Source organism: Brachyistius frenatus, unplaced genomic scaffold (genome assembly GCF_029030835.1).
Source record: "Brachyistius frenatus isolate BFR_SWC_R1_liver_20210118 unplaced genomic scaffold, ASM2903083v1 Contig_164, whole genome shotgun sequence".
NCBI lineage: Eukaryota > Metazoa > Chordata > Actinopteri > Embiotocidae > Brachyistius > Brachyistius frenatus.
The window spans coordinates 703,805-730,840 of record NW_027210763.1 but is presented as its reverse complement, the minus strand read 5'-3'; the positions used below and the strand labels follow the sequence as shown (position 1 = coordinate 730,840).

The 27,036-nt window shown below is 47.0% G+C and overlaps 2 protein-coding genes and 4 non-coding genes across 7 annotated transcripts; 2 read left to right on the top strand and 4 right to left on the bottom strand.

Moving 5' to 3' along the window:
• Positions 1-656: 656 nt before the first annotated feature.
• Positions 657-14,073, bottom strand: lamb4 (laminin, beta 4). 2 transcript variants are annotated; one of them, XM_069716868.1, is made up of 33 exons: positions 13,925-14,073; positions 13,322-13,457; positions 12,270-12,343; positions 11,618-11,806; positions 11,383-11,446; positions 10,901-11,115; positions 10,555-10,675; positions 10,202-10,390; positions 9,973-10,128; positions 9,626-9,729; positions 9,346-9,425; positions 8,940-9,234; positions 8,582-8,707; positions 8,289-8,477; positions 8,043-8,155; positions 7,840-7,951; positions 7,470-7,650; positions 7,138-7,281; positions 6,822-7,053; positions 6,474-6,631; positions 6,092-6,316; positions 5,720-5,937; positions 5,509-5,605; positions 5,062-5,431; positions 4,815-4,978; positions 4,409-4,611; positions 3,955-4,152; positions 3,380-3,524; positions 3,055-3,262; positions 2,811-2,946; positions 2,563-2,730; positions 1,822-1,975; positions 657-1,071 (listed from the first exon to the last, which is right to left on the bottom strand). In XM_069716868.1, the coding sequence occupies exons 1-33, from the start codon at positions 14,009-14,011 to the stop codon at positions 932-934; spliced, it is 5,391 nt and encodes a 1,796-aa protein (XP_069572969.1). In that variant the 5' UTR covers positions 14,012-14,073; the 3' UTR covers positions 657-931. The 2 variants fall into 2 exon arrangements, with proteins under 2 accessions (XP_069572969.1, XP_069572970.1); XM_069716869.1 differs by having other exon boundaries at positions 8,289-8,474.
• Positions 14,074-18,588: 4,515 nt separating this feature from the next.
• trnap-ugg (transfer RNA proline (anticodon UGG)) lies at positions 18,589-18,660 on the bottom strand. Its single transcript has one exon. It is a non-coding gene; the product is annotated as a tRNA-Pro (tRNA).
• A 2,224-nt stretch (positions 18,661-20,884) lies between these two features.
• Positions 20,885-20,967, top strand: trnal-cag (transfer RNA leucine (anticodon CAG)). The gene has a single exon. It is a non-coding gene; the product is annotated as a tRNA-Leu (tRNA).
• Positions 20,968-21,291: 324 nt separating this feature from the next.
• Positions 21,292-21,363, bottom strand: trnap-ugg (transfer RNA proline (anticodon UGG)). Its single transcript has one exon. It is a non-coding gene; the product is annotated as a tRNA-Pro (tRNA).
• Positions 21,364-22,442: 1,079 nt separating this feature from the next.
• On the bottom strand, positions 22,443-22,514 carry trnap-ugg (transfer RNA proline (anticodon UGG)). Its single transcript has one exon. It is a non-coding gene; the product is annotated as a tRNA-Pro (tRNA).
• A 1,264-nt stretch (positions 22,515-23,778) lies between these two features.
• Positions 23,779-26,635, top strand: setd6 (SET domain containing 6, protein lysine methyltransferase). Its single transcript, XM_069716900.1, is given in 10 exon segments — positions 23,779-23,871; positions 24,068-24,148; positions 24,223-24,367; positions 24,486-24,627; positions 24,707-24,901; positions 25,232-25,379; positions 25,487-25,667; positions 26,020-26,156; positions 26,246-26,437; positions 26,440-26,635. Coding segments are annotated over 10 exon segments (1,383 nt in total). The 5' UTR covers positions 23,779-23,844; the 3' UTR covers positions 26,575-26,635.
• Positions 26,636-27,036: the final 401 nt, after the last annotated feature.

Genomic DNA, 27,036 nt, shown 5'->3' with positions numbered 1-27,036 from the left:
GGGGTCAATCGGCACTTGAGGCATACGTCAGTTCAGAAAAAGGTCATACTCCAAAGTGATAAAAAAAGTCATTTTTGTATATACTATATACTATGTAGTATATAGAATATATTATATAGTATAGCCAGGGCAAACTTTTATTTTGAGTTTGATGTTTGATGCTGTGACCAGGAAGTTAGTCATCCAACGATGCTCGAAACCTCACGAAACTTTGCACATTCGTCAGGCACCAACTTTCATGAGTTTTTGAAGATGTTAAAGAGAAATAAGGAACGAGATCGAGAAAAAAATTAAAACTGCAAGCGGGAATATGCGGACCCTCGCGTCCGTTGGATCCCCGATGTGCAGCGTCGAATTCGTTGGTTCGATGTAACTTTGTTTCTCTGCTGTTATAAATAAAGTTTTATTGTTTATTTTATAGTAAATATATGTATATGTATAGTAGTTGGAAGCTTGTTTAAACTCCTGCAGCAGCTTCAACTGGATCCAGTGATGCAGAATGAAGAGCCAGTTCTCCTTCTGCAAGTCAGAGCGCCCTCTGCTGGACAGAAACGGAACTATCCACGGTGACAAGATTTCATATTTTAGACTGATAGAAGGACTTTTTAACATCGAGGTTTAAGAGTTTATAAAAGATGAAACGTTTAATTTCAGAGGACAGATGAACAAAACAACATTTTATTTTCTTCATGACATCATCAGCATCGATTCATTCTTTTAAATCAACGATTTCTATTTTTCACAGAATTTATTAAACATTTCTGATAAAGTCATTTTCACTCATTAAATCAGATTTAACGGACTAAATGATACAGTTCTACACATAAAGACCTGAACCAGAGTCCAGACCTGAACCCAGAGTCCAGACCTGAACCAGAGTCCAGACCTGAACCCAGAGTCCAGACTGGAGTTAAAGGAGCATCAGCAGTGTTCATGTGGTGCAGGTGGTGTATCCTTCGGCTCGATTGGAGATCTCCTGTTGAATAGAATCCACCATCTCCAACAGGTCCGACACTTCGGCTGCTTTCTGCTTCTTCCTCTCGACCAGCTGCTGGATCATCTGCTCCACGTCTGACACAAACACAGGGGCAGTTAGACCTCCACAACACAGACCTGGACCCAGACCTAAACCCAGACCTGAACCCAGACCTGAACCCAGACCTGGACTCAGTCAGAAGCAGTTCGGTGAGGAAGAAGAGTCCAGAACTCGTCTTAAAGGTTTAAATTAAATTAATAAAAAAAATAAAAAAAATAAAATTATTTTAAATCAAATGAAATTATTTTAAATACTTTTTTTTTTTAACTGCCTTCAACAGGAAGAACCCTCTGACAGAACCAGAACCAGAGGTGGAGAACATTTGTTAACAGAACCAGAGGTGGAGAAGATCTGTTAACAGAACCAGAACCAGAGGTGGAGAACATCTGTCAACAGAACCAGAACCAGAGGTGGAGAACATTTGTTAACAGAACCAGAGGTGGAGAACATCTGTTAACAGAACCAGAGGTGGAGAACATTTGTTAACAGAACCAGAGGTGGGGAACATCTGTTAACAGAACCAGAGGTGGAGAACATTTGTTAACAGAACCAGAGGTGGAGAACATCTGTCAACAGAACCAGAGGTGGGGAACATCTGTTAACAGAACCAGAACCAGAGGTGGAGAACATTTGTTAACAGAACCAGAGGTGGAGAACATCTGTTAACAGAACCAGAGGTGGAGAACATCTGTTAACAGAACCAGAACCAGAGGTGAAGAACCTGGACAGGTTGTAGTGAGAGGAGATGATTTCCTGTCAGTAAATAGTTAAAGTAGAAGTAGCACCTTGTATCCATTGGAGTTTGTCCTCCACTCGTCTCTTGACGTCCTCGGCCTCCTTCATGATGCTCTTCAGCTGATCTGCTGCTTCACTCTCAGCTGTTTGATTCACCTTTTTCTGCTTTAAAACCTCAAACAGCTTCAACACATCGTTCAGCTCCTGTTGGAGAGACGGCCAATCACAGCATTGAGACACAGAAAACTCCACTCTGATTGGCTGAGTGGGTCAGTAGTAACTGTGGCAACAACACTGGTCAAATTAATGTAACCTGAGTTTGGTCTGCAGCGTTGCTAAGGTTACCGTCTGTAGCGTTACTAAGGATACCGTCTGTAGCGTTGCTAAGGATACCGTCTGCAGCGTTACTAAGGTTACGTCTGCAGCGTTACTAAGGTTACGTCTGTAGCGTTACTAAGGTTACCGTCTGTAGCGTTACTAAGGTTACGTCTGCAGCGTTACTAAGGTTACGTCTGTAGCGTTACTAAGGTTACCGTCTGTAGCGTTACTAAGGTTACCGTCTGCAGCGTTACTAAGGTTATGTCTGCAGCGTTACTAAGGTTACGTCTGTAGCGTTACTAAGGTTACCGTCTGTAGCGTTACTAAGGTTACGTCTGCAGCGTTACTAAGGTTACGTCTGTAGCGTTACTAAGGTTACCGTCTGCAGCGTTACTAAGGTTATGTCTGCAGCGTTACTAAGGTTACGTCTGTAGCGTTACTAAGGTTACCGTCTGTAGCGTTACTAAGGTTACCGTCTGGGCGTCAGCAGCGTTGTTTAAAGAGGACTCTGCAGCCTCTCGCGCCTCCTCCGCCATCTCTCTGTTGGCGTCTGTTTTCTTCTTCACGGCTTCGATGTCTTTCAGCAGATCTTCGGACCGGTTCATCAGCTTCTGCTCGATGTCATCCAGTTTGTCTTCAGTCTGAAACAAACAAACAAAAGTGTAAACACACGGGCAGTCTGAGCCGACCTCTGACCTCTGACCCATTTCTGATCTGTTACGTGTTCGGTCCAGTCCCTGGTCTTGTCCATGTCCCTGCTGGCCGTCTCCAGGTGGTCGTTGGCTTTGTTCTGAGCTCTCTCCGCTTCATAAATGTATTTGCTGATCTCTTTCACGTCGATGTTCTTCGTCTGCTCCCTGAATAAACAAAACAACAACGAGGCTTCTGTCCGCTCCACAGATTCTTTTTTTTTTTTTAACGAACGTTTCACCTAAAAAACAAAAGAGTGTTTTTCAGAGGCTCACCTGAGTTCCTGAGCTTTCTTCTGCAGGTCTTGGGCTTCCTCAGCCCGCTTCTCCAGGTTCTTCAGGTCCTGCTGGAACTTGGTGGCGTTGGCCAGCAGCTTATTGATGTCGTCGATCATCGATCGGATCTGATCGGGCGACCTCGGCAGCTGGATGTTCAGAACGGCTCGGGCCATTTTCTCGACGTCCTCCGGAGGAAGCATGTCATCTGTTCGGGGGGACGACAGAGACGGTTTAACGCAGACAGACTCTTCACTCCGTCACGTTTTACAGGACCGAATGTGAGAACCGGATCATGTTCCAGCGTGTGCAGGAGACCGCTGACCCATAAGGTAGTGTTTGACCCGCTGGATGAGCTCCCTGGTTTTGTTTTTCTGTGTCTTCAGGGTCTCTGTGTTGTTGTGGATCCGGTCCTGCAGGTCCTTGGCCCGGTCTTTGGTGTCCTGCGCCACCTGTTTGGCCTCGTTGATCTGACAGAATCAACAGAACATCAGTCAGAACTGTGTACAGAACCTTCATCACGGTTTCACAGAGCTATCATGAGGGCAGCGCTGAGAGGTCCCACGGATCCCAGTCCTCCCAATGGTCCCAGTCCTGCCAGTAGTCTCAGTCCTCCCAGTAGTCCCAGTCCTCCCAGTGGTCCCAGTCCTGCCAGTGGTCCCAGTCCTCCCAGTAGTCTCAGTCCTCCCAGTAGTCCCAGTCCTCCCAGTGGTCCCAGTCCTGCCAGTGGTCTCAGTCCTCCCAGTAGTCCCAGTAGTCCCAGTGGTCCCAGTCCTCCCAGTGGTCCCAGTCCTTCCAGTGATGTCAGTCCTCCCAGTAGTCCCAGTAGTCCCAGTGGTCCCAGTCCTCCCAGTGGTCCCAGTCCTTCCAGTGATGTCAGTCCTCCCAGTAGTCCCCTGCCTTGTCCTTGGACTCCTGTATTCTGGTCGGCAGCCCGGCGAGTTCGTCCTTCACTCTCTCTGAAGTCTCTGAAGCTTTCTGACTGATGGGAACGACTCCATCACAGTTCGGACCGCCACATTTTCGTTTTCCCAGACCGAGACCGCAGAGAGCTCCACCGCATCCAGAACACGGGTCCGGACCGGATTGTCCACAGATCTGCACGAGGAAACGAAGACGGTCAGTCCCCTGATTACTGATCGGGTTACAACTATTTACCACCTGACGTAGACATTTACACACACCTGGACCTGGTGACCTGTCAGTCATGTGACTTCATACTTTATTATTTGTGTGTCATGTGACAGTTTTGGTTGAGATCAAGTGACAGTAACTGAGACAGTGATGAATCCGTTCAGACTCATGAAGACGATGTTACTCATCTAGCGGTTCTGGTCTCCGTAGGTTCACTCACCTTCTGGTTGAATCCGACCACGCTGAGCTCTTTGACCTTCTTCTCCAGCGGCGACAGGTCTTGTCCGCCGCTGCACGCGCTCAGTTTGCTTTTCACTTCCTGCCTGGTGTCCATGGAGACCTCCACCGCTCTGCCGGCGCTGCGCACCTTCTTCTCGTCCGACATGAAGGCTTTGTGAAGCTTTTGGATTTCGTCCAGCAGCTCTGCAGTTGGAAACAGCGGGAATGTTTTACCGACGGACACCTCACTCTGTTCCTGTTTCTGGTTGTTTAAGTCTCTGAAGTTTGAAATGATGAGTCAGCAGGTTTTATCACTTCTGCTTCTTCTGTTGAAAGCTTTCTGCACGCCTCCTTCTGTTTGGGGATTTTATTTTGAAGGAGTTAAACTGATTCACACATCTCCGTACCTTCCCGTCTGTCTTTGTCTTCATCGTCCGGATCCTCGACGAGTTTCTCCTTCAGGTTGTTGAGCAGCTTCGTGAACTCCAGACGAATGTTGTCGATTTCGGTGTTGAGGAGGGGAGACGTGTCGATCACGATTGCGTTCGGGTCGACTGCGTCTTTCAACTTCCTGCGAGAGAAAAATACGTAAAAAAAAAAGTTTGATCCCTTTTATAACGTGGAACACATTTTCCTTTCAGTTTCGTAACTCACTTGATCTTCACAAACAGTTTCTCCACCTTCTCCAACGTGGGCGGGGACAGTCCAGTCAGGTTGGCGAGGCCGTCCAGCGTGGAGTGCATCTCCAGCATCCTCTGATGCCACCGGCTGTCCGCGGGCAGCCAGTCATCGCCGTGGCGAGGGATCAGAGTCCTCATCCTCTGGGCGGCTCGCTGGACGTCGGTGACGTTTTCGGTCCAGAGGGCGGCGCAGGCGTGGCACGGCTCGCAGGCCGGGAACACCGAGTCGTAGCCGGGGGCGCACTCGTCGCAGAAGATGCCCGTGACGCCGATCCGACAGAGACACTCGCCGATTTCGGGGTCGCACGACGGGCGCTCGGTTCCCTCCAGGTTACAGTCGCATGCTGAGAACGAGACGCGGTGAGTTCAGTGAAAAAAAGAAAAAACAGCTGGGACTTAAATGTGGGAGCGGTCCACTCACAGACACACTGCAGGTCCGGGTTCCCAAAATGATTCTCTCCACACTCGTCACATTGTCTTCCTCCAAACTCAGGACGGCACGGACACTGTCCCGTCACCTGGACACATCACAGCCTCGTTTACTGTCATCACTTCTTCAGGACTAAAATAAACTCACTGAGGATCTAACAGAACCAGAAACGAGCCCCTCGGGGTCTCGTGGACGGTCTTACCTTGTTGCAGATGTTGGAGAAGGAGTTGGCGGGATCACAGCTGCAGGGCTGACACCCCGAGGTGCCGTCGAGGTTCCAGTATCCGTCCTCACACTCGCCGCAGAGGTCTCCCGTCACCCCGGTCCTGCAGGGACACTGTCCTGTCCGGGGATCGCAGAAACAGGGACTCCCCAGGGGACACTGAGTGACCTGCGTGCCCCGCCGGTCACAGGAGCATTCTGGGAAATAAAATATAAATTACACAGACTAGAGATGATTAGATTAACCGTGAAACGAGTCTGTGCAGACGAGGTGTTGCGATTGGTCCAATCAGTCGTAGCCCCGCCTCCACCGCTGGCTGAAGAGTTTTTTTGGTTTGTAAGTCACCTCTACCTTTGCAGTTGTGGTCCAGGGCGTTGCCGTAGTAACCGGGTTTGCAGTTCTGGCAGCGCGGTCCCGTCGTGTTATGAAGGCAGCGCAGACACTCTCCCGTCGTGCCGTCGCAGGCGTTGCGATCGTCGGGGTCGATGTTGTTGTTGCAGGGACACTCGTCGCAGCGGGCGCCCGGCGACGTCAGGTCTCCATGGAAACCGGGGCTGCATCTGTCACAGCGCAGACCTGGGAAAGTCAAACAAAATAAAAAATAAATAAATAAAATAAAACTGACGGCAGTTTTATTTATTGTTGGGACATATTCTATAAGTTACATCACATGACTGGTCATCCAAGGAAACCTTCACCAGGTGAACAGGTGTCACGCAGGTAACCATCCTACCTGTATGCCCCTCCCGGCAGTTACAGCTCAGACTGAGGGATTGTGGGTCGTGTTGACAAGAAGTCGCGAAGAATCGTCCGCTGCTTAAAACGTCCGGACACAGGCAGGGCCGGCAGGACTGTCCGGAGACGGGGTTACCATAGTAACCTTCCAAACACCTGCATTTCAACAACACAGGTGGAAACAGAACTCGTGTTGCTGCCATCTAATTCAAAATTTAGCATAAAATGATAAGATTTCTCAGTTTCAACATTTGATTTGCATTCCGTTTTTATTTACATTTTTCTCAGCATCCCAATTATTTTGGAGACGGGCTCATCACAGTTTGTTCTGTTGTGTATTTCTAACCTGCCACAGTTCGGGCCGGCGGCGTCCTCCCTGCAGCTCAGACACTCTCCCGTCTCTCCATCACACGCCTCCGACAGCCCGTTACATTCACAGGGTCGACAGGACGGGAATCCCCAGAATCCCGTCTGACAGCGATCACAGCGCCGACCCGTCACCTCCGGACGACACGCACACTGACCTCTGACCTGGTCGCACAGCTCCGACACCGAGCCACGGGGGTCACATTCACATCCTGCAAACGACCCACCGTTCCTTTACTTTTTCTATTTCAGCCTCTCCTTCGGTGCGAGTCTGGATGTGACTTTGAGTTTCTTACGTTTGCAGCCTTCAGGTCCGAAGCCGAACGTCACCGGTGCGCAGCTGTCGCAGCAACGACCAATCACGTTGGGTTTGCATTCACAGATCCCGCCCAGTTTACTGCAGGCTGGTCCGAGAGAGCCAATCACGTTACACCCACAAGCTGACGACAGGTAGAACACAGAGTTTTACTACAGGTGTTTCAAATCACATGCAGACTTCACTCCACCAACAAATATGTCCAAGCGGATCTGCTGACGACGTGCAGTGAGGATTGTGAGATTTGCCTGAATTCATGTGTGTGTTTTGTTTTTTGTTTCCATCGTGGTCCATCTGGACCGAACCACTTACGAACAGCTCCGTTGTGGATTCGTGCCGAGAGGCTCTTGATGAGTCCTTCGCAGACCTCCGGTAGCGCCTCTTGAGAGCCGGACTCGGCAGCCAATCCCACACAGCGAAAGCGGCGGAAAGAATCGAGGTCCGTCTGGGAGCAGAAGTTCTGGACCGAGTCGATGGTGGGAATCAGACCCATCTGGAAAACAGCACCGGTGTGTAAAAACGTGGGATTTTAAAGGTGACGAATGAAAACAAAATACAAACACGAGACATCTGCTGTCACTAGTTCCTGTGGCTGTGAGCTGTGATTGGATGGTCTGTGCTGGAGAGGGGAGGGGCTTAAGGGAACTATCAATCACTCAGAATGAGATGAAGACTTCCTCACCGAGTCGATCAGGATGTGCGAGCCGTCCGGTCCGGGCTGTTTGTGAAAGACCACGTCCACAAAGTAGCGCGCTCCGGCGTTGAGACACACCGGAGAGTCCAGAATCCGTCCTCTGGAGACAAAGACACAACAACAGAAGAGTCACGTGACCTTCCTGCAGCCAATTGGATTCCGTTGTCTGCTGACGGACGTCGTTGTCTCACCTCGAGTTTCCAGGAAGAGTCACGGTTCTACTTCCCGTCGGGTCGCCGCTGCAGCTGCCGTCGCCCGGCGACAGGGTGATGATGCTGACCGAAGCCAGCCAATCGGATGGAGACTGCAGAGGAAGATCAGCTGGCATCACATACAGGAAGAAAACCTTCACAATAAAAGTCATCATTGCAGTCGTAACCACGAACAGATCGGCCTGTAGATCAACGGCAGAACCAGAACCAGAACCAGAACCTCACCTCTGGTTCATAGCGGATCACCAGCTGGTACTCCATCGATGACGGCAGGTTGTCCACAGTGAATCTAAGCCCCGCCCCCTCCAACACTCTGACCAATCCCAGGCCGGTCCAGGTCACTGGTTGATCAGGTGACCTCTGACGGGGGATGATCTGCAGGGCGTGACCCGGGTCCAGAGGGATGCTGTTCTGCTGCGGGGCCCAAACATGACAGGAAGGATAATCTGATTGGCCAGGTGGTGAGGCGCCAGCCTCCCATTGGTTAAAAAGAAAAGTGTAACAGGAAGTGAACCCACTTGTCGTCTCCGGCGGGCGAGTCGACGCGTCCTCCGAACCACAACGACCCGACCGTTCTGCACCTTGAAGTCATAACCCTGTTCTCTGTAGTACTGCTCACACCGGGGCAGAACCAACGGGTTCAGCTGAGGACACACACACACACACACACACACACACACACACACACACACACACACACACACACACACGCACACACGCACGCACACACACACGCACACACACACACACACACACACACACACACACACACACACACACACACACACACACACACACACACACATTATTACAAATAAACACACTGCATGTAAACACATTAATACTGAGTGTACACACTGACACATTAATACACACCAGAGGAGCGGAAGATGGAGGAGGAGGAGGGGGGGTAGGAGGAAGAAGAGGAGGGAGAGGAGGGGGGGTAGGAGGAAGAAGAGGAAGAGGAGGGGGAGGAGGAGGAGGAGGAGGAGGAAGAAGAGGAGGAGGGGGAGGGGGAGGAGAAGAGCTTCCTCCTGGCAGCAGGGCAGCAAGCTCTGCCTCGTACAGGAAGTAGTTCAGAGAAGGCAGGAAGTAGCCGTGGGCGGGATCAGAGCAGCGCCGGCCAATCATGTTGGGTAAACAGCGACAGTGTCCGTCCTCCGGGGAACACCTGAGTGCACACATACCCACAATCCCTCAGTCCAAACATCGGGTTACGTGGGCGAGCAGGTCACGTGACTCCTTCAGATAAACACAAACGTGAATATTATAAAGTTCGTACGTGTTGCTCTGAGCTCCCCCGATGTCGCAGTCGCAGGGCAAACATCTGAACGCAGAGTTTCCTAAACCCCAGAAACCTGCCTGGAGAAAAACAAACACGTTCTCTCAGCTGATTGGTCAGGTGACTGCTGATCCGAGGCTTCTTATTGGTAGAAGCAGTCAGTTCGTGTTGTTATTGTTTGACCAGGACCGCCACCGGGACGTCAGTGATCCACCGCCCTCTGAATTATTCTCCTTGTTGTAGTTTTGGGCCGCGGCCACCAGAGGCCACAAGAACTCACCAGACAGCGATCACACAGCGGCCCCGTCGCCAAGCGGTGGCATTCACAACTTCCTGTGAGCTGATCACATGACCCGACACTTCCCAAAGCATGACACCTGCACACTGAAGTACACAACACCCAAACACACACACACACACACACACACACACACACACACACACACACACACACACACACACACACACACACACACACACACACACACACACACACACACACGACATGATGAACCAATTTGAATGTTTGTTTCATCTCGTATACAATATAATATAAATAGTCACGTAAACATGAAACATCTTCATTTGTTGAAAAAGTAAAAGAGGTCAAAGGTCATTGTTCGTCACCCTGACAACCGGCGGGGTCGTCCTGTCTCAGGTTGAAGAAGCCGTGTTTGCAGCGATCGCAGCGTTGACCCTCCACGTTTTCTTTACAGGAACACCGACCGCTCAGAGCGTCACACAGACCGCCGCCGAGAGAACCCGCCGCCTCGCAGTCACACGCTGAAACACACCATGACATCATCGTTACATCATCACGTCATCGCGTCTTCATCTTCACGTCATTACGGCGTACGTATGCAGGCGTTCGGGTCGTCCGTCGCCCTCCGTGGGTCCTGGTACAGAAAAGCTCGGCAGCGTTCACACTGAGGTCCCGTCCTGTCGTGGCGACAGTCGTCACACACGCCGCCGCTCACGCCGCCAGTTGCATCGTAGCGAGCTGCATCGAAGTGACACGAGTCGGAGTGACCGTGACAGTTACATCCTGAGAGACAGGATTTCAGAAATTAGCTCATTAAAATAATAATAAACAGAAATCAATCTAATCAAATCTATTGTATGAATAAAAATGGTTTTACATACAAACTGTAGATGCGATTTAATTAAAATTAAGAAAAGAGAAAATGTATGAATTTAATTTGAATTTACTTGTGCAGATGTTTGCTGCGTTTTCTCCTCCAGGCCTCCAGGGGGAGTCGTGATGAAAGTCCTGACATCTCTCGCAGTTTTCTCCGGCCGTATTGTGCCGGCAAACGCATCGACCGTGAACCTGAAAGGAGAAGATGTTTTCTTTACAGATGACGTCATCAACAGCTCGTCAAGTTTATTATCGATTAAGATTGACACGGTTCCTCCTTCTACGACGAGTTGCTCCGCCCACTGAGCCACAGTAAATAAAACCTTTTATTGGTCTTCACACTGAATGAAAAGTTGTCTCTTCGTCTCCTAAAATGTTATCTGGACATCCCAGCATGCTGCGGGGTCCCGGCCGTACCATGCCCGGCTGCGTGAAGACGTCCCCCCGTCCTCCGTCCACGGGCGTGCACCGGCCGGCGTGTCCGTTACAGAAGCAGCTTCCTCTAACCACCATGTTGTAGAGAGAGTAGTAGTACTTGTCCTGAGGGTTCCTGCGTCGGCGAGCCAGCAGCGTGTCGCCGAGCGTGAAGAGACGTGAGAAGTTCACCCGGATGTTCGTCACGGTGATCAGATCTGAGGACGACCGGAGAGACGCTCAGCGGGTTGAAATGTTTCTTTGTTCACCGTAAAGACTTTCTAATGTATTTTAATACCTGTCTATGGAACAAAGGGTCAAATGTCACATGCATTTCTGTAGGTTTTTACACGTCAGTTCACGTATTGCGGCCGTTGCCATGGTTACCTGCAGGTTAATGTCCATCGTGTCGGTAAAACGTATCGAGGCTGACCCAGTTAAAAAACTGAAAAGTGTGACGACCAATCAGAGAGCGGGATTCTCACCTTGGATGTTGGGCGCATACGGGTTTTCTATTTGAAAGACCGGATCCAGAGCTTTCAGCACCACCTGGTGGACAAAAACATCACAACGCTGAATCTGAGGTTTGTAATGACAAACAGAAACTGTGTTCAGGATAAAAAACAAAAACGTTATTTTCTCTTCATTTGTTTTGATAGTTTATTTTTGAAATGATTGTCAGTGTGTGTGTGTGTGTGTGTGTGTGTGCGCGCGCGCTACCTCTCCGCCGGTGGATGGTTCTGACCCGGAGTATCTGCTGTCACAGACGACGTCGTCGACGCTGTCGGCCGGTTCGTCCGACACCGACGGGAAATGAAGTGAACAATCTTCCGCAAAATAACGAAAAACCTTCCAGCTTCGCCCGAAGTCCTTCGACCGCTCCACCAACATGGCCGCCGGACGGAAACTCTGCAGAGACGGTGACATCACGGGTTGTTTTTTTTTGTCCACGAACAAATGAAATGTGGTCCGTGTCGTCCTGTTGACGACGTTGCAGTGAAGGATCTTCAGGAGCTTCCATTAGAGCTTGCTGAGCCCCTGCGGGCACATTTCAACCTGCTGCTGTAGAAATAAAAGGACTTGACTTGGCTCGCCTCAGTGTTCAGGTTGGAGAGTAACGTTGGCCGTCTGCCAGCGGGAACCTGGGAGTGGTGTCTTCACTGGAAACATACCTGCTCTCGCAATTTTTTTTCCCACCTGAATGTTGATCCTCTGACATGCTTCAGAAATAACGGTTTGTATTTACAGCAGAGGAGCTTTCAGACCGACGACTCGGGTTCAGGACTCACAGGACGTTAAACCGTCAACTGTGGTCGGCGGTCGACCAGGTGAACAGGTGTGCAGAACAGGAATGAAGTCGGTGTCCGTTTACCTTGAAGCTGAGGACCAGGTGGCTGAACTGGAACACCGTCTCAAGATCCAGCCGGATGCTGACCTGATGAACTCCTAATGCAGCAGTCACACAGGTGAGTTATTACACAGGTGAGTTATTATACAGGTGAGTTATTACATAGGTGGGTTATTACACAGGTGGGTTATTATACAGGTGAGTTATTACACAGGTGAGTTATTATACAGGTGAGTTATTACATAGGTGAGTTATTAGACAGGTGGGTTATTACACAGGTGAGTTATTACACAGGTGAGTTATTAGACAGGTGGGTTATTACACAGGTGAGTTATTACACAGGTGAGTTATTAGACAGGTGGGTTATTACACAGGTGAGTTATTACACAGGTGGGTTATTACACAGGTGGGTTATTATACAGGTGAGTTATTATACAGGTGAGTTATTACACAGGTGGGTTATTACACAGGTGGGTTATTACACATGTGAGTTATTACACAGGTGGGTTATTACACAGGTGAGTTATTACACAGGTGAGTTATTATACAGGTGAGTTATTACACAGGTGAGTTATTAGACAGGTGGGTTATTATACAGGTGAGTTATTACACAGGTGAGTTATTATACAGGTGAGTTATTATACAGGTGGGTTATTACACAGGTGGGTTATTACACAGGTGAGTTATTACACAGGTGGGTTATTACACAGGTGAGTTATTACACAGGTGGGTTATTAGACAGGTGGGTTATTACACAGGTGAGTTATTATACAGGTGAGTTATTACACAGGTGAGTTATTACACAGGTGAGTTATTACACAGGTGAGTTATTATACAGGTGAGTTATTATACAGGTGAGTTATTACACAGGTGAGTTATTATACAGGTGAGTTATTACACAGGTGAGTTATTATACAGGTGAGTTATTATACAGGTGAGTTATTACACAGGTGAGTTATTACACAGGTGAGTTATTATACAGGTGAGTTATTATACAGGTGAGTTATTACACAGGTGAGTTATTATACAGGTGAGTTATTATACAGGTGGGTTATCATACATTTTTTTAAACTTACCGTTCTCCGACTGCCACCACTTCATTTTTCTCTCAGGGTCAAAGGTCGTGATGACGTTCTCCATGCGGTGGCTGTTTGGGTTGCTATAGCGATCGTACGGCAGCCGAGAGTCACATGTGAAACATTTCTGCTCCCCCTGATGGATGAAGACAATAAATCACAACTAGAAACTCAGAATTAAAACCAAAACACAAGGACAGTGAAGGACGAGGAGACAAGAGAAGGACGAGGAGACGAGAGAAGGACAAGGAGACGAGAGAAGAATGAGGAGACGAGTGAAGGGCAAGGAGACGATTGAAGGACGAGGAGACAAGAGAAGGACGAGGAGAGGAGACGAGTGAAGGGGACGAGTGAAGGACGAGGAGAGGAGAGAAGGACGAGGAGGCCGAGAGAAGGAGACATTGAGACGCTCCTCAGGCAGAGAACAGAGTCAGATTATAAAGACGGATCAGAACATGTTGAAGAATGAAAGTCAGAGAAGGAGCCAGAAACACCTCAGTCAGACACACACACACACACACACACACACACACACACACACACACACACACACACACACACACACACACACACACACACACACACTCTCTCTCTCTCTCTAACCTCCAGGTATCCCAGGATGCAGTAGTTCTGAGGTCCATCCAGACCGCAGGTGGACGAGGCCGACAGCTGAGCAGCTCGACCCGCCATCAGGTCACCCAGCTGGGGGTTACATGTGCTGCCGGGGCACTGGTCCTGGTCCTGGACCCCCTGCCGTTCCTGGACCTCCTGTTGGTCCTGGCCGCCCCACCGGTCCTGGACCTCCTGCTGGTCCTGCCAGTCCTGGACCTCTTGCCGGTCCTGGACCTCCTGTCGGTCCGGTCTCCCCCAGCGGTCCTGGACCTCCTGCCGGTCCTGCCAGTCCTGGACTTCCTGCCGGTCCTGGACCTCCTGCCGGTCCTGCCATTCCTGGGCCTCCTGCCGGTCCTGGACCTCCTGTCGGTCCTGGCCCCCCCAGTGGTCCTGGACCTCCTGCCGGTCCTGCCAGTCCTGGACCTCCTGGACTTGAGCTGCTGGAAGAAAAACTTCAGAGAAACAGATGAAAGAAACTGAATTTCTATTTGGAAAAAGTCAAACCTGAATTTAGTGAAAATGTTTTGACAAAAAGAGATTTTAGACTCCGAAAACAAGAAACAACAAGAGGAACATTTCTTCAACTTCAACAAGTGGTCACATGTTTGGAAATGTTCAATACCAAAGAGTCAAAGAGATCTGCTGTCAGAGTCGACCTGCAGCACACCTGAGCACACCTGATACACCTGAACACACCTTCAGCACAACTGAAACACCTGATACACCTGAACACACCTGATACACCTGATACACCTGAACACACCTGACACACCTGAAACACCTGATACACCTGAACACACCTGATACACCTGAAACACCTGAACACACCTGACACACCTGAAACACCTGAAACACCTGAACACACCTGACACACCTGAAACCCACCTGAACACACCTGATACACCTGAAACACCTGAACACACCTGACACACCTGATACACCTGAAACACCTGAACACACCTGACACACCTGATACACCTGAAACACCTGAACACACCTGACACACCTGACACACCTGAAACACACCTGAACACACCTGAACACACATGATACACCTGAACACACCTGATACACCTGAAACACCTGAACACACCTGAAACACCTGAACACACCTGATACACCTGAAACACCTGAAGACACCTGAAACACCTGAACACACCTGACACACCTGATACACCTGAACACACCTGATACACCTGAAACACCTGAACACACCAGAACACACCTGATACACCTGAACACACCTGATACACCTGAAACACCTGAACACACCTGATACACCTGAAACACCTGAACACACCTGATACACCTGAAACACCTGAAGACACCTGAAACACCTGAACACACCTGACACACCAGAACACACATGATACACCTGAACACACCTGATACACCTGAACACACTTTCCTTCCTTCAGCTTTGAGTGAAGACTCAAAAATGAGAGTGAATGAGCAGAACTCACTGATGAAGAAGACGAGGATCATGTCGTCGTCCTCTGAGGGACGGAGGCGTCCGTCTCAGGTGATAATCTGTGCTTTGAACGGATGAATTGAACACACGATGGGTAAAAACATTGAGGTCAAACAATCAAAGCAAACAAACCAACAAAACATGAACACACATTAAAGCGAAGACACACGGAGACACGTCACATCAACCAAAGTCATCAGTCCACCGACATCCGAAGACGTGCTGTAAAACACGTTTATTGAGAAATAACACCATGTGAATAAAATAGAAGAAGAATCTCAGATTTGTTGTGTTTTATTTCAGCAGATCGGCTGATTTTTCAGAATATTTTCTGCACACAAACAGATTTCTTCTTCAGAGTTAAACTGTTTCTCTGCAGTTTTCATGGAACAGTAAATAAACACAAACGAAATGTCCTCCTGAAAAGAAGTGTTTGAACAGGAATCCGTTCTTCGGATGACGATATGTTTTCATACGGCAGTAAAAAATGGGACCCTGAAGCGACTGATGAACTTAAAGCAGGAATGTGTCGGCCTCGGCGGTAATTGGAAGGATTTACTGTGTTTCCACGAAATACAGCAGAAACACACACACACACACGTTAAAATTAATTTTAAAAGAAGTCTTTGGAACTTTTCTCTCGGATATGAGATCTGTGTGGTTTCTCTCATCAGGTAGACACCGAAACCACACAGATAAAAACACCGCTGATCTTATCAGCCGGTGTGATGACGAGGAGGAACTCTTCACCTGTAAACTCTCACCCACATTAAATGTGTATAGATTAAAAACAAACACACATCTGTGAGTTTTTTTGTGATTGTCGCGATCAAAAATTTTTCACTTTGCGGTGGATTTTCTCAAAACGTTCGATGTAATTTGCAGTTTTAAGACGGTTTTTTTGTGTGTAAACTGTACTTTTACCCCCAAAGTCTTTTTCCTGACGTGCTCTTTAAGAGCTCTTTAAGGTGTTTAAGGCGTGAAGGACCTGACCTAAAATGTGCTCGTAAAATAAAGAAATATCCTTCTAGCGTCGTTATTTTCTCCCGACAGTTGGTTTTAATGTGCAGTTTGGATGGAAGAGGCGTAAAGAGAGAGTGAACCAACACCTGTGGTTAAATCTATTTCAGTGCTCTATTTAACTGCATATTTGAGGTTTTTGTAGCATCAAAAGTCTCCGTTTCAGTGCACCTGAACGCCACATCACATGAACGCTTGTCAGTGTTTTTGTTTTTGCATTAGATTTTCTCAAAAATTTTAGGTTTTTTTTCTCTCTTAAAAATGCGGGAATTAGAAAAACAAATTGCAAGTTGAGAAACAAAAAAAAATAATCTTTTTTTTAAAATTAATTTTTCTTTTTTAAATCATGCTGCACATCACATAAATATTGTAGTTCTAATCTTTAAAAAATAAAAGTATTTATTGAACTCAAAGAACCATCGGGCTCAAAGTTACAAAAATAAATCAGACAACAGGTGAATGCTGCAGAAAAATAAAGAAAGTACTGAACAAATAAATAAATATCCCATTAAATATAATAAGAATTCAATTAAGATAAGGCAAGAAGGAATTCATAAAACTTAATTACTTTCTGATTTAATGTACCATTTCACATATTTATTTATGCATTTTGTTATCTATTACTTGATCGACTCGTGTGATTTTCTGTTATTTTGCATTTCTGCTTCATTCAATGTTCGTCGTTTTTTTTAATGCAACTTCCAACTACCTCCAGTTAAGAGGATCGATAGAGACAAACAGGACTAGTAACTATTTCCTGTGAACATCACACTTCTCCTCTGCAGCCATTTATTTTATTTTGGATTCACTATGAAACCAGAACATGAAGTTCAACCTTCTAAACAGCCAAATTCATGTACAAAAGTAAAATATGCACGACAACTTTAAAACTACAAACAAACACAAGACAGAAATCAACGGCTAACATCCAGTTTTGAGCCTCGAAATATATCCGAAAAAAAGAAGAAGAGAAGTGAGAGTGAATGTGGACGTACCTGCTTCTGCTGCCACTCTGGATCTAAAGAACACATCTGGGCAGGTAGCAGCACACCTGAGAAATACGTAGCCTGGGGGGGTGGGGTGGGGAGGGGGAACACACTTCATTTGATTCCTGAAAGTATTCAAGAGTTTCAGCTTTAAAATATATAGAAGATTGTAGATGTTACACTAAAATGTTCCTCGGTCCCGGTTCAGGTTTTAAAGATGAAGTCAAATTGATTCATTTTAGAAAACCAGTCAGACTTAATGTGTCTTTTTAAAAAAATTTTTTTTATCTATATTTAGGTTTTAAAAGGGGGTCATATGGTGACCTTAAGTTGTAGTTTTTTGAAGTCACCTGAAAGTTCAAAATAATTAAGAGAAGGAAAAGCTGTGGGTTTGACCAAGTAGAACACCCTCAACTCGATACCGTTCACACTGGTTGAACTCCAAGCAGCAGCTTGGTGAGTTCAGTTGCCAGTCATTGGTTTGAGTTGAGAGTTGAACACTCTGCCGATGTAGTCCAAGAGTTGAACCCGGGCAGTCGACACCGAATACATCGACAATCACGCTGTGCCAAACCCACATTTGAATGAAATGGCACGGCTCTCACCTGTATTTAAATGCGTCACAGCATAGGTGCACGTGTCAGTACAGGTGAAACTAATCAGGGGGGCGGGGCCAACAATCATACCAGCCTACAGAGATTGAGACAGAGACAAGACTGAAGAGGTCAGTTTGGATGGATCCAAGTCAGGATGGGCGTGGGTTCAAATCCCACTTCTGACAAGTACCTCTTTAGCTTTCTGTCGTATGAAGTCCAAACACTCGTTATTGAAACACACACGTGCACAATTACACTGAAACATTTAATAAAGCATTTTTACCATTTATCTGACAGTTTTAGTTTCTTCTAAGATTATATATTTATATATATAATATATATATAGTATAGAATGATATTTTTGTGACAGTTTGGATGACATAATATACTATAACTTTTTTTAAAGTTGTTCATTAGTTTTTTATGACTGACATGATAAGATATTCTAAAATTCATGGATGATTTTGAGGTTTTTGGCAACTAGTGGGCTCTACATATCATCTGATCCAGCAAAAGGTGAGGAAACCAATTCAACCGTTGTCAAAGGATGACGTTAAACCTTTCAGAAGAGGTCAAAAACAAGGGCTCGTCCGGGATTTGAACCCGGGACCTCTCGCACCCAAAGCGAGAATCATACCCCTAGACCAACGAGCCTCTATAACTGGACTTTCCACATCTGTAATTCTGTCCACGAACTGTGACTGAACCGTCCTGGTTGCTGATGTGGCGACTTGTTGTGTCCCTGCGACTCATCCGTTCCAACAGCGCCATCCGGTGGTGGAGATTACGAATTAAAGGTTGACAGAGGGAGAAGTCTTGGACATTATCCAGAAAACTGACACCACATTTTACTTTAAAAAAAAAAAATTAATTAATCAAAAGTTTGACACAGTTTAAGAGAAGCAAAGTGAAAAGGGCTTAACCTGTTCAATTATTAAATTACTTGTTTGATTATCAACTGGAGCGAAATCTGACACATTTTCAAAAAACAAAAAAAGAGTTATTAATTCTAAATAATTCTAATCTAAATGAATAAATCTAAAGTTTGATTAAGATTAAGAGAAACAAAAGATGAGGGTATGGAAGTGACCTGTGAGGTCATCGGAGCGATCGTAATTCAATGCTTTCCATTATTCGGTTGTCAGTATTCAGTTTGAGTTGATAGTTGAACGCTCTTAGTCGGATGCTCCAGTGCACGTGCTCGGTCCCTCCGCGGTCGAAGGTGACGAACCTCCGCACGCGCAGGGACTCGAACCCGCGCACCGTGAACCACAAGACGCCGACGACACCACTGAGCCAACCCCGCATGTTGCCGGGAGGACACGTTTCTCTTCTGTATTTAAATGTTAAACAGTTCACGCGGACGTGTCAGTGTTGGAGGTCGGTGGGTTTCACTTTTAACTCCGAAACTAAAACTTTAAAATAAAGCTTTAACAGCAGAGGTATAACAGAGTGTGTATATGTACGTATATATTTATATATATTCATGTGTATATATAAAAGTGTAGAGGTTGTTTATACGGGTCAGTGTTGGTTCAGTGGCTAAACAGCACCTCCTAGTGGTCTTCAGGGGAAAAGCTTTTCCTACCAAACTGTCTTTTAACAAATTTTACAAATAATATATTTTTTTTAAATCCCTGTTTGTAACTTTTAGTTTTTGATATTAAAACTATAAAACAAATATATACGTTTATTATTTATCCATTTTTGTGATGAAATTTTGGCACTACTGTCCTTAGCTCAAAAGTTGTTGTTTTTTTGGTGTAAATAATTGTTGGTGTTAAATAAAATCCAGGACGTTATAAACATCCGGATTGATCATAAATTGGATTGAAGTTTATTAGTTTTCAGTGGGTTAGTTTACGTTTCCAACTGTGAGAATGACCAAAGAGTTAAAAGTATTTGTGCTAAACAATAACAACAACAACTAACACTCTCATGGAAAAGTAGCACGTGCTTATTTCAACAGAAACTGTCGTGATGTCCGCTGAATGAACATTTCGCACACATTAATATTAATATTAATATCAGGAAAATCTGATTCGACTGTCTGAACGTTTCAGATTGAACGTTTTCTGCACCTTTCAAACTAAAGGAGCGGACGGTAGCTCAGCGCTGACGTCACCGTGTGATGAGACTCCAGGGTGCAGCTGTAAACAGAGTTGAGCTTGTTGGCTTCATTTGGTTTAAAAAAATAATTCACAAACCAAAGATAAACCAAGCAGGGTGATTACCTGTCAATCAGAAACGTGGCTGATTCGGTGTCTCGCGAGCTTCCGTAGAGCAGCTCGACTTTTGTCCTCGTGAGGACTTTTGTCCTCGTGAGGACTTTTATCTCCGTGAGGACTTTTGTCCTCGTGAGGACTTTTATTGTACGCCAGCTTTTCTTCTGTTTTCTTGTCTTGGACAGATTTCTTCTCGCTGGTTTTATATCCGACATTGTTGACTGAGTTCCTGAAGCCGCTCAGTTAAAGTTGAGCTTGACGGAGGAGCCTCTGACTGACGGAGGAACCTCTGACTGACGGAGGAACCTCTGACTGACGGAGGAACCTCTGACTGACGGAGGAGCCTCTGACTGACGGAGGAGCCTCTGAGGGGGATCAACGCACGCGCGTGCACGAGGAATGATTGACACTTGTCGGTGGGTCAGATTGGTTGTTCAGTTTCCCACCGAGCGGAAGGAGGAATCAGAGGAGGCCGAGTTTTTACTTGTTGTTTTACAGATCATCTGTCTCATGCACGACTACTACAGTTTGAGCAAATATGACCAAAAAATAAATTTTGTACATAATCTGACATTGAGAACATAGAAAAAGAAAGACACCACGAACACCGGTTCGATCTATCTAAACCGAATATTCACCCGTAGTGAGTACGAGTCAGGATGGCCGAGCGGTCTAAGGCGCTGCGTTCAGGTCGCAGTCTCCCCTGGAGGCGTGGGTTCGAATCCCACTTCTGACAAGTTAGTTTTTGCTTTCTGTGTGTGAAGTCCAAACACCGGCGTTGTTGAAACGCACACGTGCACAATTACACTGAAACATTTAATAAAGCATTTTTGTTTAACAAACAACCAGTGGTGAAAAGTTACTATTTATCTGACAGTTTTAGTTTCTTCTAAGATTTTATATATATAGTAGTTATATAGTTATTCAATTATTATAATATTTATATTATTCTTCTTATCAAATAGTGAAAAAACACTGACTTAATATCTCCAATTTTGAAACTGGTGTCAGAAAAGTATTGTTCCTTGTTTGTACAAGTGTCTCAGAGGTAAAAAAACAAGGGCTCGTCCGGGATTTGAACCCGGGACCTCTCGCACCCAAAGCGAGAATCATACCCCTAGACCAACGAGCCTCTACAACTGGACTTTCCACATCTGTAATTCTGTCCACGAACTGTGACTGAACCGTCCTGGTTGCTGATGTGGCGACTTGTTGTGTCCCTGCGACTCATCCGTTCCAACAGCGCCATCCGGTGGTGGAGATTACGAATTAAAGGTTGACAGAGGGAGAAGTCTTGGACATTACCCAGAAAACTGACACCACATTTAAAAAAATAAAATAAAATAAAAAAAAAATAAAAAAAAAATTGTATTAATTAATCAAAAGTTTGCAATAATTTAAGAGAAGCAAAGTCAAAAGGGTTTACCCTGTTCCAATTATGAAATTATTAAGGTTCTTATTTGATTATGAACCGGAGCGCAGCGGCATCAACCCGAAGCTTTGAACTGTACCATCGCCAGTCTTCAGCTCGAGCTGATATCTGAACGCTCTTAGTTCTATTTCCCAGTGCACGTGCTCTGTCCCTCCGTGGTCGACGGTGATAAACCTCTGGACCCGCAGGGACTCGAACCCGCGCGCCGCGGAACACAAGACGCTGATAATACCACGTAGCCAAACCATTATTTCAAGAGAACTCGTTTCTCTTCTGTATTTAAATGTTAAACAGTTCACGCGGACGTGTCAGTGTTGGAGGTTGGGTCACGTGGTAACCTGGAAAAACCTGTTTTGTTGTGAATTAGCTGCTAATGTGAAAGAGCTCCAGTCCTACGCTGTAGTTTGTGGTTTTGATGGTTAAACACCTGAAACACACACGTGCACAATTACACTGAAACATTTAATAAAGCATTTTTACCATTTATCTGACAGTTTTAGTTTCTTCTAAGATTATATATTTATATATATAATATATATATAGTATAGAATGATATTTTTGTGACAGTTTGGATGACATAATATACTATAACTTTTTTTAAAGTTGTTCATTAGTTTTTTATGACTGACATGATAAGATATTCTAAAATTCATGGATGATTTTGAGGTTTTTGGCAACTAGTGGGCTCTACATATCATCTGATCCAGCAAAAGGTGAGGAAACCAATTCAACCGTTGTCAAAGGATGACGTTAAACCTTTCAGAAGACGTCAAAAACAAGGGCTCGTCCGGGATTTGAACCCGGGACCTCTCGCACCCAAAGCGAGAATCATACCCCTAGACCAACGAGCCTCTATAACCGGACTTTCCACATCTGTAATTCTGTCCACGAACTGTGACTGAACCGTCCTGGTTGCTGATGTGGTGACTTGTTGTGTCCCTACGACTCATCCGTTCCAACAGCGCCATCCGGTGGTGGAGATTACGAATTAAAGGTTGACAGAGGGAGAAGTCTTGGACATTATCCAGAAAACTGACACCACATTTTACTTTTTAAAAAAAAAATTAATTAATCAAAAGTTTGACACAGTTTAAGAGAAGCAAAGTGAAAAGGGTTTAACCTGTTCAATTATTAAATTACTTGTTTGATTATCAACTGGAGCGAAATCTGACACATTTTTAAAAAACAAAAAAAGAGTTATTAATTCTAAATAATTCTAATCTAAATGAATAAATCTAAAGTTTGATTAAGATTAAGAGAAACAAAAGATGAGGGTATGGAAGTGACCTGTGAGGTCATCGGAGCGATCGTAATTCAATGCTTTCCATTATTCGGTTGTCAGTATTCAGTTTGAGTTGATAGTTGAACGCTCTTAGTCGGATGCTCCAGTGCACGTGCTCGGTCCCTCCGCGGTCGAAGGTGACGAACCTCCGCACGCGCAGGGACTCGAACCCGCGCACCGTGAACCACAAGACGCCGACGACACCACTGAGCCAACCCCGCATGTTGCCGGGAGGACACGTTTCTCTTCTGTATTTAAATGTTAAACAGTTCACGCGGACGTGTCAGTGTTGGAGGTCGGTGGGTTTCACTTTTAACTCCGAAACTAAAACTTTAAAATAAAGCTTTAACAGCAGAGGTATAACAGAGTGTGTATATGTACGTATATATTTATATATATTCATGTGTATATATAAAAGTGTAGAGGTTGTTTATACGGGTCAGTGTTGGTTCAATGGCTAAACAGCACCTCCTAGTGGTCTTCAGGGGAAAAGCTTTACATACCAAAAAAAAAAAAAATCGCACCACATTAAAAACAAATATTTTTATTTGTAAAAACATCCTTTATTGATTCAGAAAGTTAATTTGTTATATAGTTTGTTATCACTGCTCATGACTCGTTCATTAATATTCATAATAAACCATAGTACTTGTACTTCCGGTGAATAAACTCCACTTGTGTGCTGCATTTTGCTTTGTTTATATCACAAACTCACAAGTCGCCTGTTTGTGCTGCACACATTTATTTTTAAACTTCCTCTGCGTTTACTTTTTTATTTTGTTTTGGAAACGCACTTCCTACCTACAAGTCTCTGTGAGGTGCGCATGCGCGAGTTAGCTTGGTGTCGTCTCCGTCCACCATCATCGCAGCTGGCCGCTTTTCTGGGGTTTATTTACGGGATGGCAACAGCGGCGAAACGACCGAAGGTGACGAATTTAATCACGTTAAACTAAAACTAACTCTGAGCTAAATGGTGACGCAGCTGTTTGAATGACGTCAGCTCTCCCTCCACGTGCTGGTCACGTTAGCTGCTCGCATGCGTCATAACTTCATGTGTTTTAGTGGCAGTCAGGAAGTGTTTCGACTCGTGCTGATCTCTGATTGACATTATGACCGGACCAGGTACCGGGCGGGTCGGAGCTCACCCGCCTGCAGGACTTCCTGCGGTGGTGCGACTCCGTCGGTCTCGTGCTCAGCAGTAAGGTACGTCACTCCAACCCGTCACAGCCATCACGTCATATGAATAATGATGTCATGAGTGTATCGTCACCCTCCAGGTGTCGGTGAGTAACGAGGGAACCGTGGCGGACTACGGGATGCTGGCGACGGCCGACATCGAGGAAGGGGAGGTTTTATTCACCGTCCCGAGATCAGCTCTCCTCCACCAGGGGACGGCCGAGGTGTCCGCTCTGCTGGAGAAAGGTGAGCTCGAGTTTGGACTTTATTTAATCCCACAGCGGAAAAGATTCAGTGTCACAGAACAGAAACACAAAACAAGGTTCAAACAACCAGAGAATGTTCAAACACGTGTTGTTCTCAGAGAAGTCGTCCCTGCAGAGTTCCTCCGGCTGGGTTCCTCTGCTGCTGGCTCTGCTGCACGAGTACACGTCCTCGCGGTCCCGCTGGACTCCCTACCTGTCCCTGTGGACGGACTTCAGGACGCTGGACCATCCCATGTTCTGGTGAGGACCCGTCTTTCACCCCCCAAACCCCCTCCACCATGCAGACTTTAGGACGCCGTGATTTCCCGTCCGTCCTCAGGTCCAAAGAGGAGCGAGAGCGTCTGTTGAGGGGGACGGGCGTCCCGGAGGCGGTGGACAAAGACCTGACCAACATCCGGCGGGAGTACGAGGACGTGGCGCTGCCGTTCATGCTCAGACACGCCGACCTGTGGAGCCCGAGGACGCACACGCTGGATCTGTACACACGGCTGGTGGCCTTCGTCATGGCCTACAGGTGAGTGCTCACCGACACGCCACCGACACGCCTCCCACACGCCACCGACACGCCTCCCACACGCCTCCCACACGCCACCCACACGCCACCGACACGCCTCCCACACGCCTCCCACACGCCACCGACACGCCACCGACACGCCTCCCACACGCCTCCCACACGCCACCGACACGCCTCCCACACGCCACCGACACGCCTCCCACACGCCACCGACACGCCTCCCACACGCCTCCCACACGCCTCCCACACGCCACCGACACACCTCCCACACGCCTCCCACACGCCACCGACACAACTGCATCGCCTCCTTCATCCTCTTCCTCTCTGCAGTTTCCAAGAGCCGCAGGAAGAAGAGGACAATGACGACGAAGAGGATGAGGAAGAGGAGGAGAGGGCCCCCAACCCGCCGATGATGGTCCCCATGGCCGACATGCTCAACCACGTGTCCAATCACAACGCCAACCTGGAGTTCACACCGGTGAGGAGACGTTCACCGAAAAGGATTTTTTTTTTTTTTTGCCAACTCCGGTTCCTCCGTAACTGTCCTCCCGTCTCTCCGTCCTCCCGCCTCTCCGTCTTTTCCAGGACAGTCTGAAGATGGTTTGCGTGCGTCCCGTTCGTCGAGGCGACGAGGTGTTCAACACCTACGGCCAGATGGCCAACTGGCAGCTGCTTCACATGTACGGCTTCACCGAGCCGTATCCGAGCAACGGCAACGAGACAGCCGACGTCCCCGTCTCCAACCTCTACGCGGTCGCCGCGCGAGGTGAGAGACGAGCGACCGGCTCCCGGGAACGTTACGTCATCGTACAAAATATAGATATAAAAAAAAAATGGTTCTGATCCAGAAGTGTCTTCAGCTGCAATACCAGCGAGTGCCACTAGAGGTCGGCTCCAAAAAGCCTCCGGCTCCATAGACTCCCATTCAACTTCTCTCATCAAATCCAAAGTGAATAAAATGTGTCCATCAGTTATCTCGGTGTTGTTAGCTAAAGTCACTCCTTCTTCTTAGTTTTCTGGAGGTCCATCTGAAAATAATCCCTCATTCATTAGAAAAGAAGATTCAAGAAGACCGCTGGTCGCCGCTCGTCCTGAGTGTCTCGTCTCCTTGACTTTAGGTGTCCAGTCGGATGTGGACCGGCGGCTGATGGAGGAGCAGCGGGAGGTGCTGGGCGAGATGATGCAGGAGAGAGGAGCCTTCGTCTTCGGGACACACGGCTGCCTGACGGACTCGGAGCTCCACACGGCGCTGAAGGTGAAACCCGGCGAACGACATCACGGCTCAGCGGAGGCTTTTTGTTTTTGTCAATTACGCTGAAACGTAACTTCTCACTCATCTTTCAGGTGCTGTGCATGTCCAAGGACGAGCTCTCGGAGTTCAAGGACAACGACGGGTGGGAGGAGGACGAGGAGGACGAGGAGGAGAAGGTGTCCCAGATGTTCTCCAACGACGGTCTCCCCGAGTTGAAGGCTTCGTGGAAGCGGCTGCTTCATGAGACGGTTCGTCTGACGCTGAGGTCCTACGGAGACGGGGGGTGGGGGAGGTGGTGGAGCGGGACCGGGCGCTGATGGAGCACACGGCAGCGCTGAGCTGCAGGCAGCAGAGGGCGCTGCAGGTACGCTACGGACAGAAGAGCATCCTGCACAAACTGATGGAGCTCTCAAAGAGTTGAGGCGTGAACACGGCGGGAGGTTTTTTATAACGAGTCAATAAATGTTGTTTTTTTTGCAAAAGATAAACGATTAAAGTGTTTTCTTTGTCATTAACCGTGTATGAAAACAAGTACGTGAACATTTGTGAGCAAAGAAAATCTTTTGGGCAAAAAAAAGAAGTCACATTAGGTTGAAAACAGGCGAGGCGTTGTCGTGTTAGGAGAAGCCTGTTGCCATGGCGCCACAGTTCAGGTGGTTTGTTCTCTGGGTTTCAAAAGACGCAGCGACAAGACAGGAAACGAAAAGTGACTGACGAAGATGAAGAGTGCACGGACAAGCAGGGTGGAAAGGACAACGAGGGACAGGTGAAACTAAGCGGGGGGTGGGGGGGGACAATCATTACAAAGGGCAGGAATTGAAACAAAGACGAGGGGAGTTTTAAAAAAAATCAAAACAGGAAGCACAAAAACCTACAGACTGAC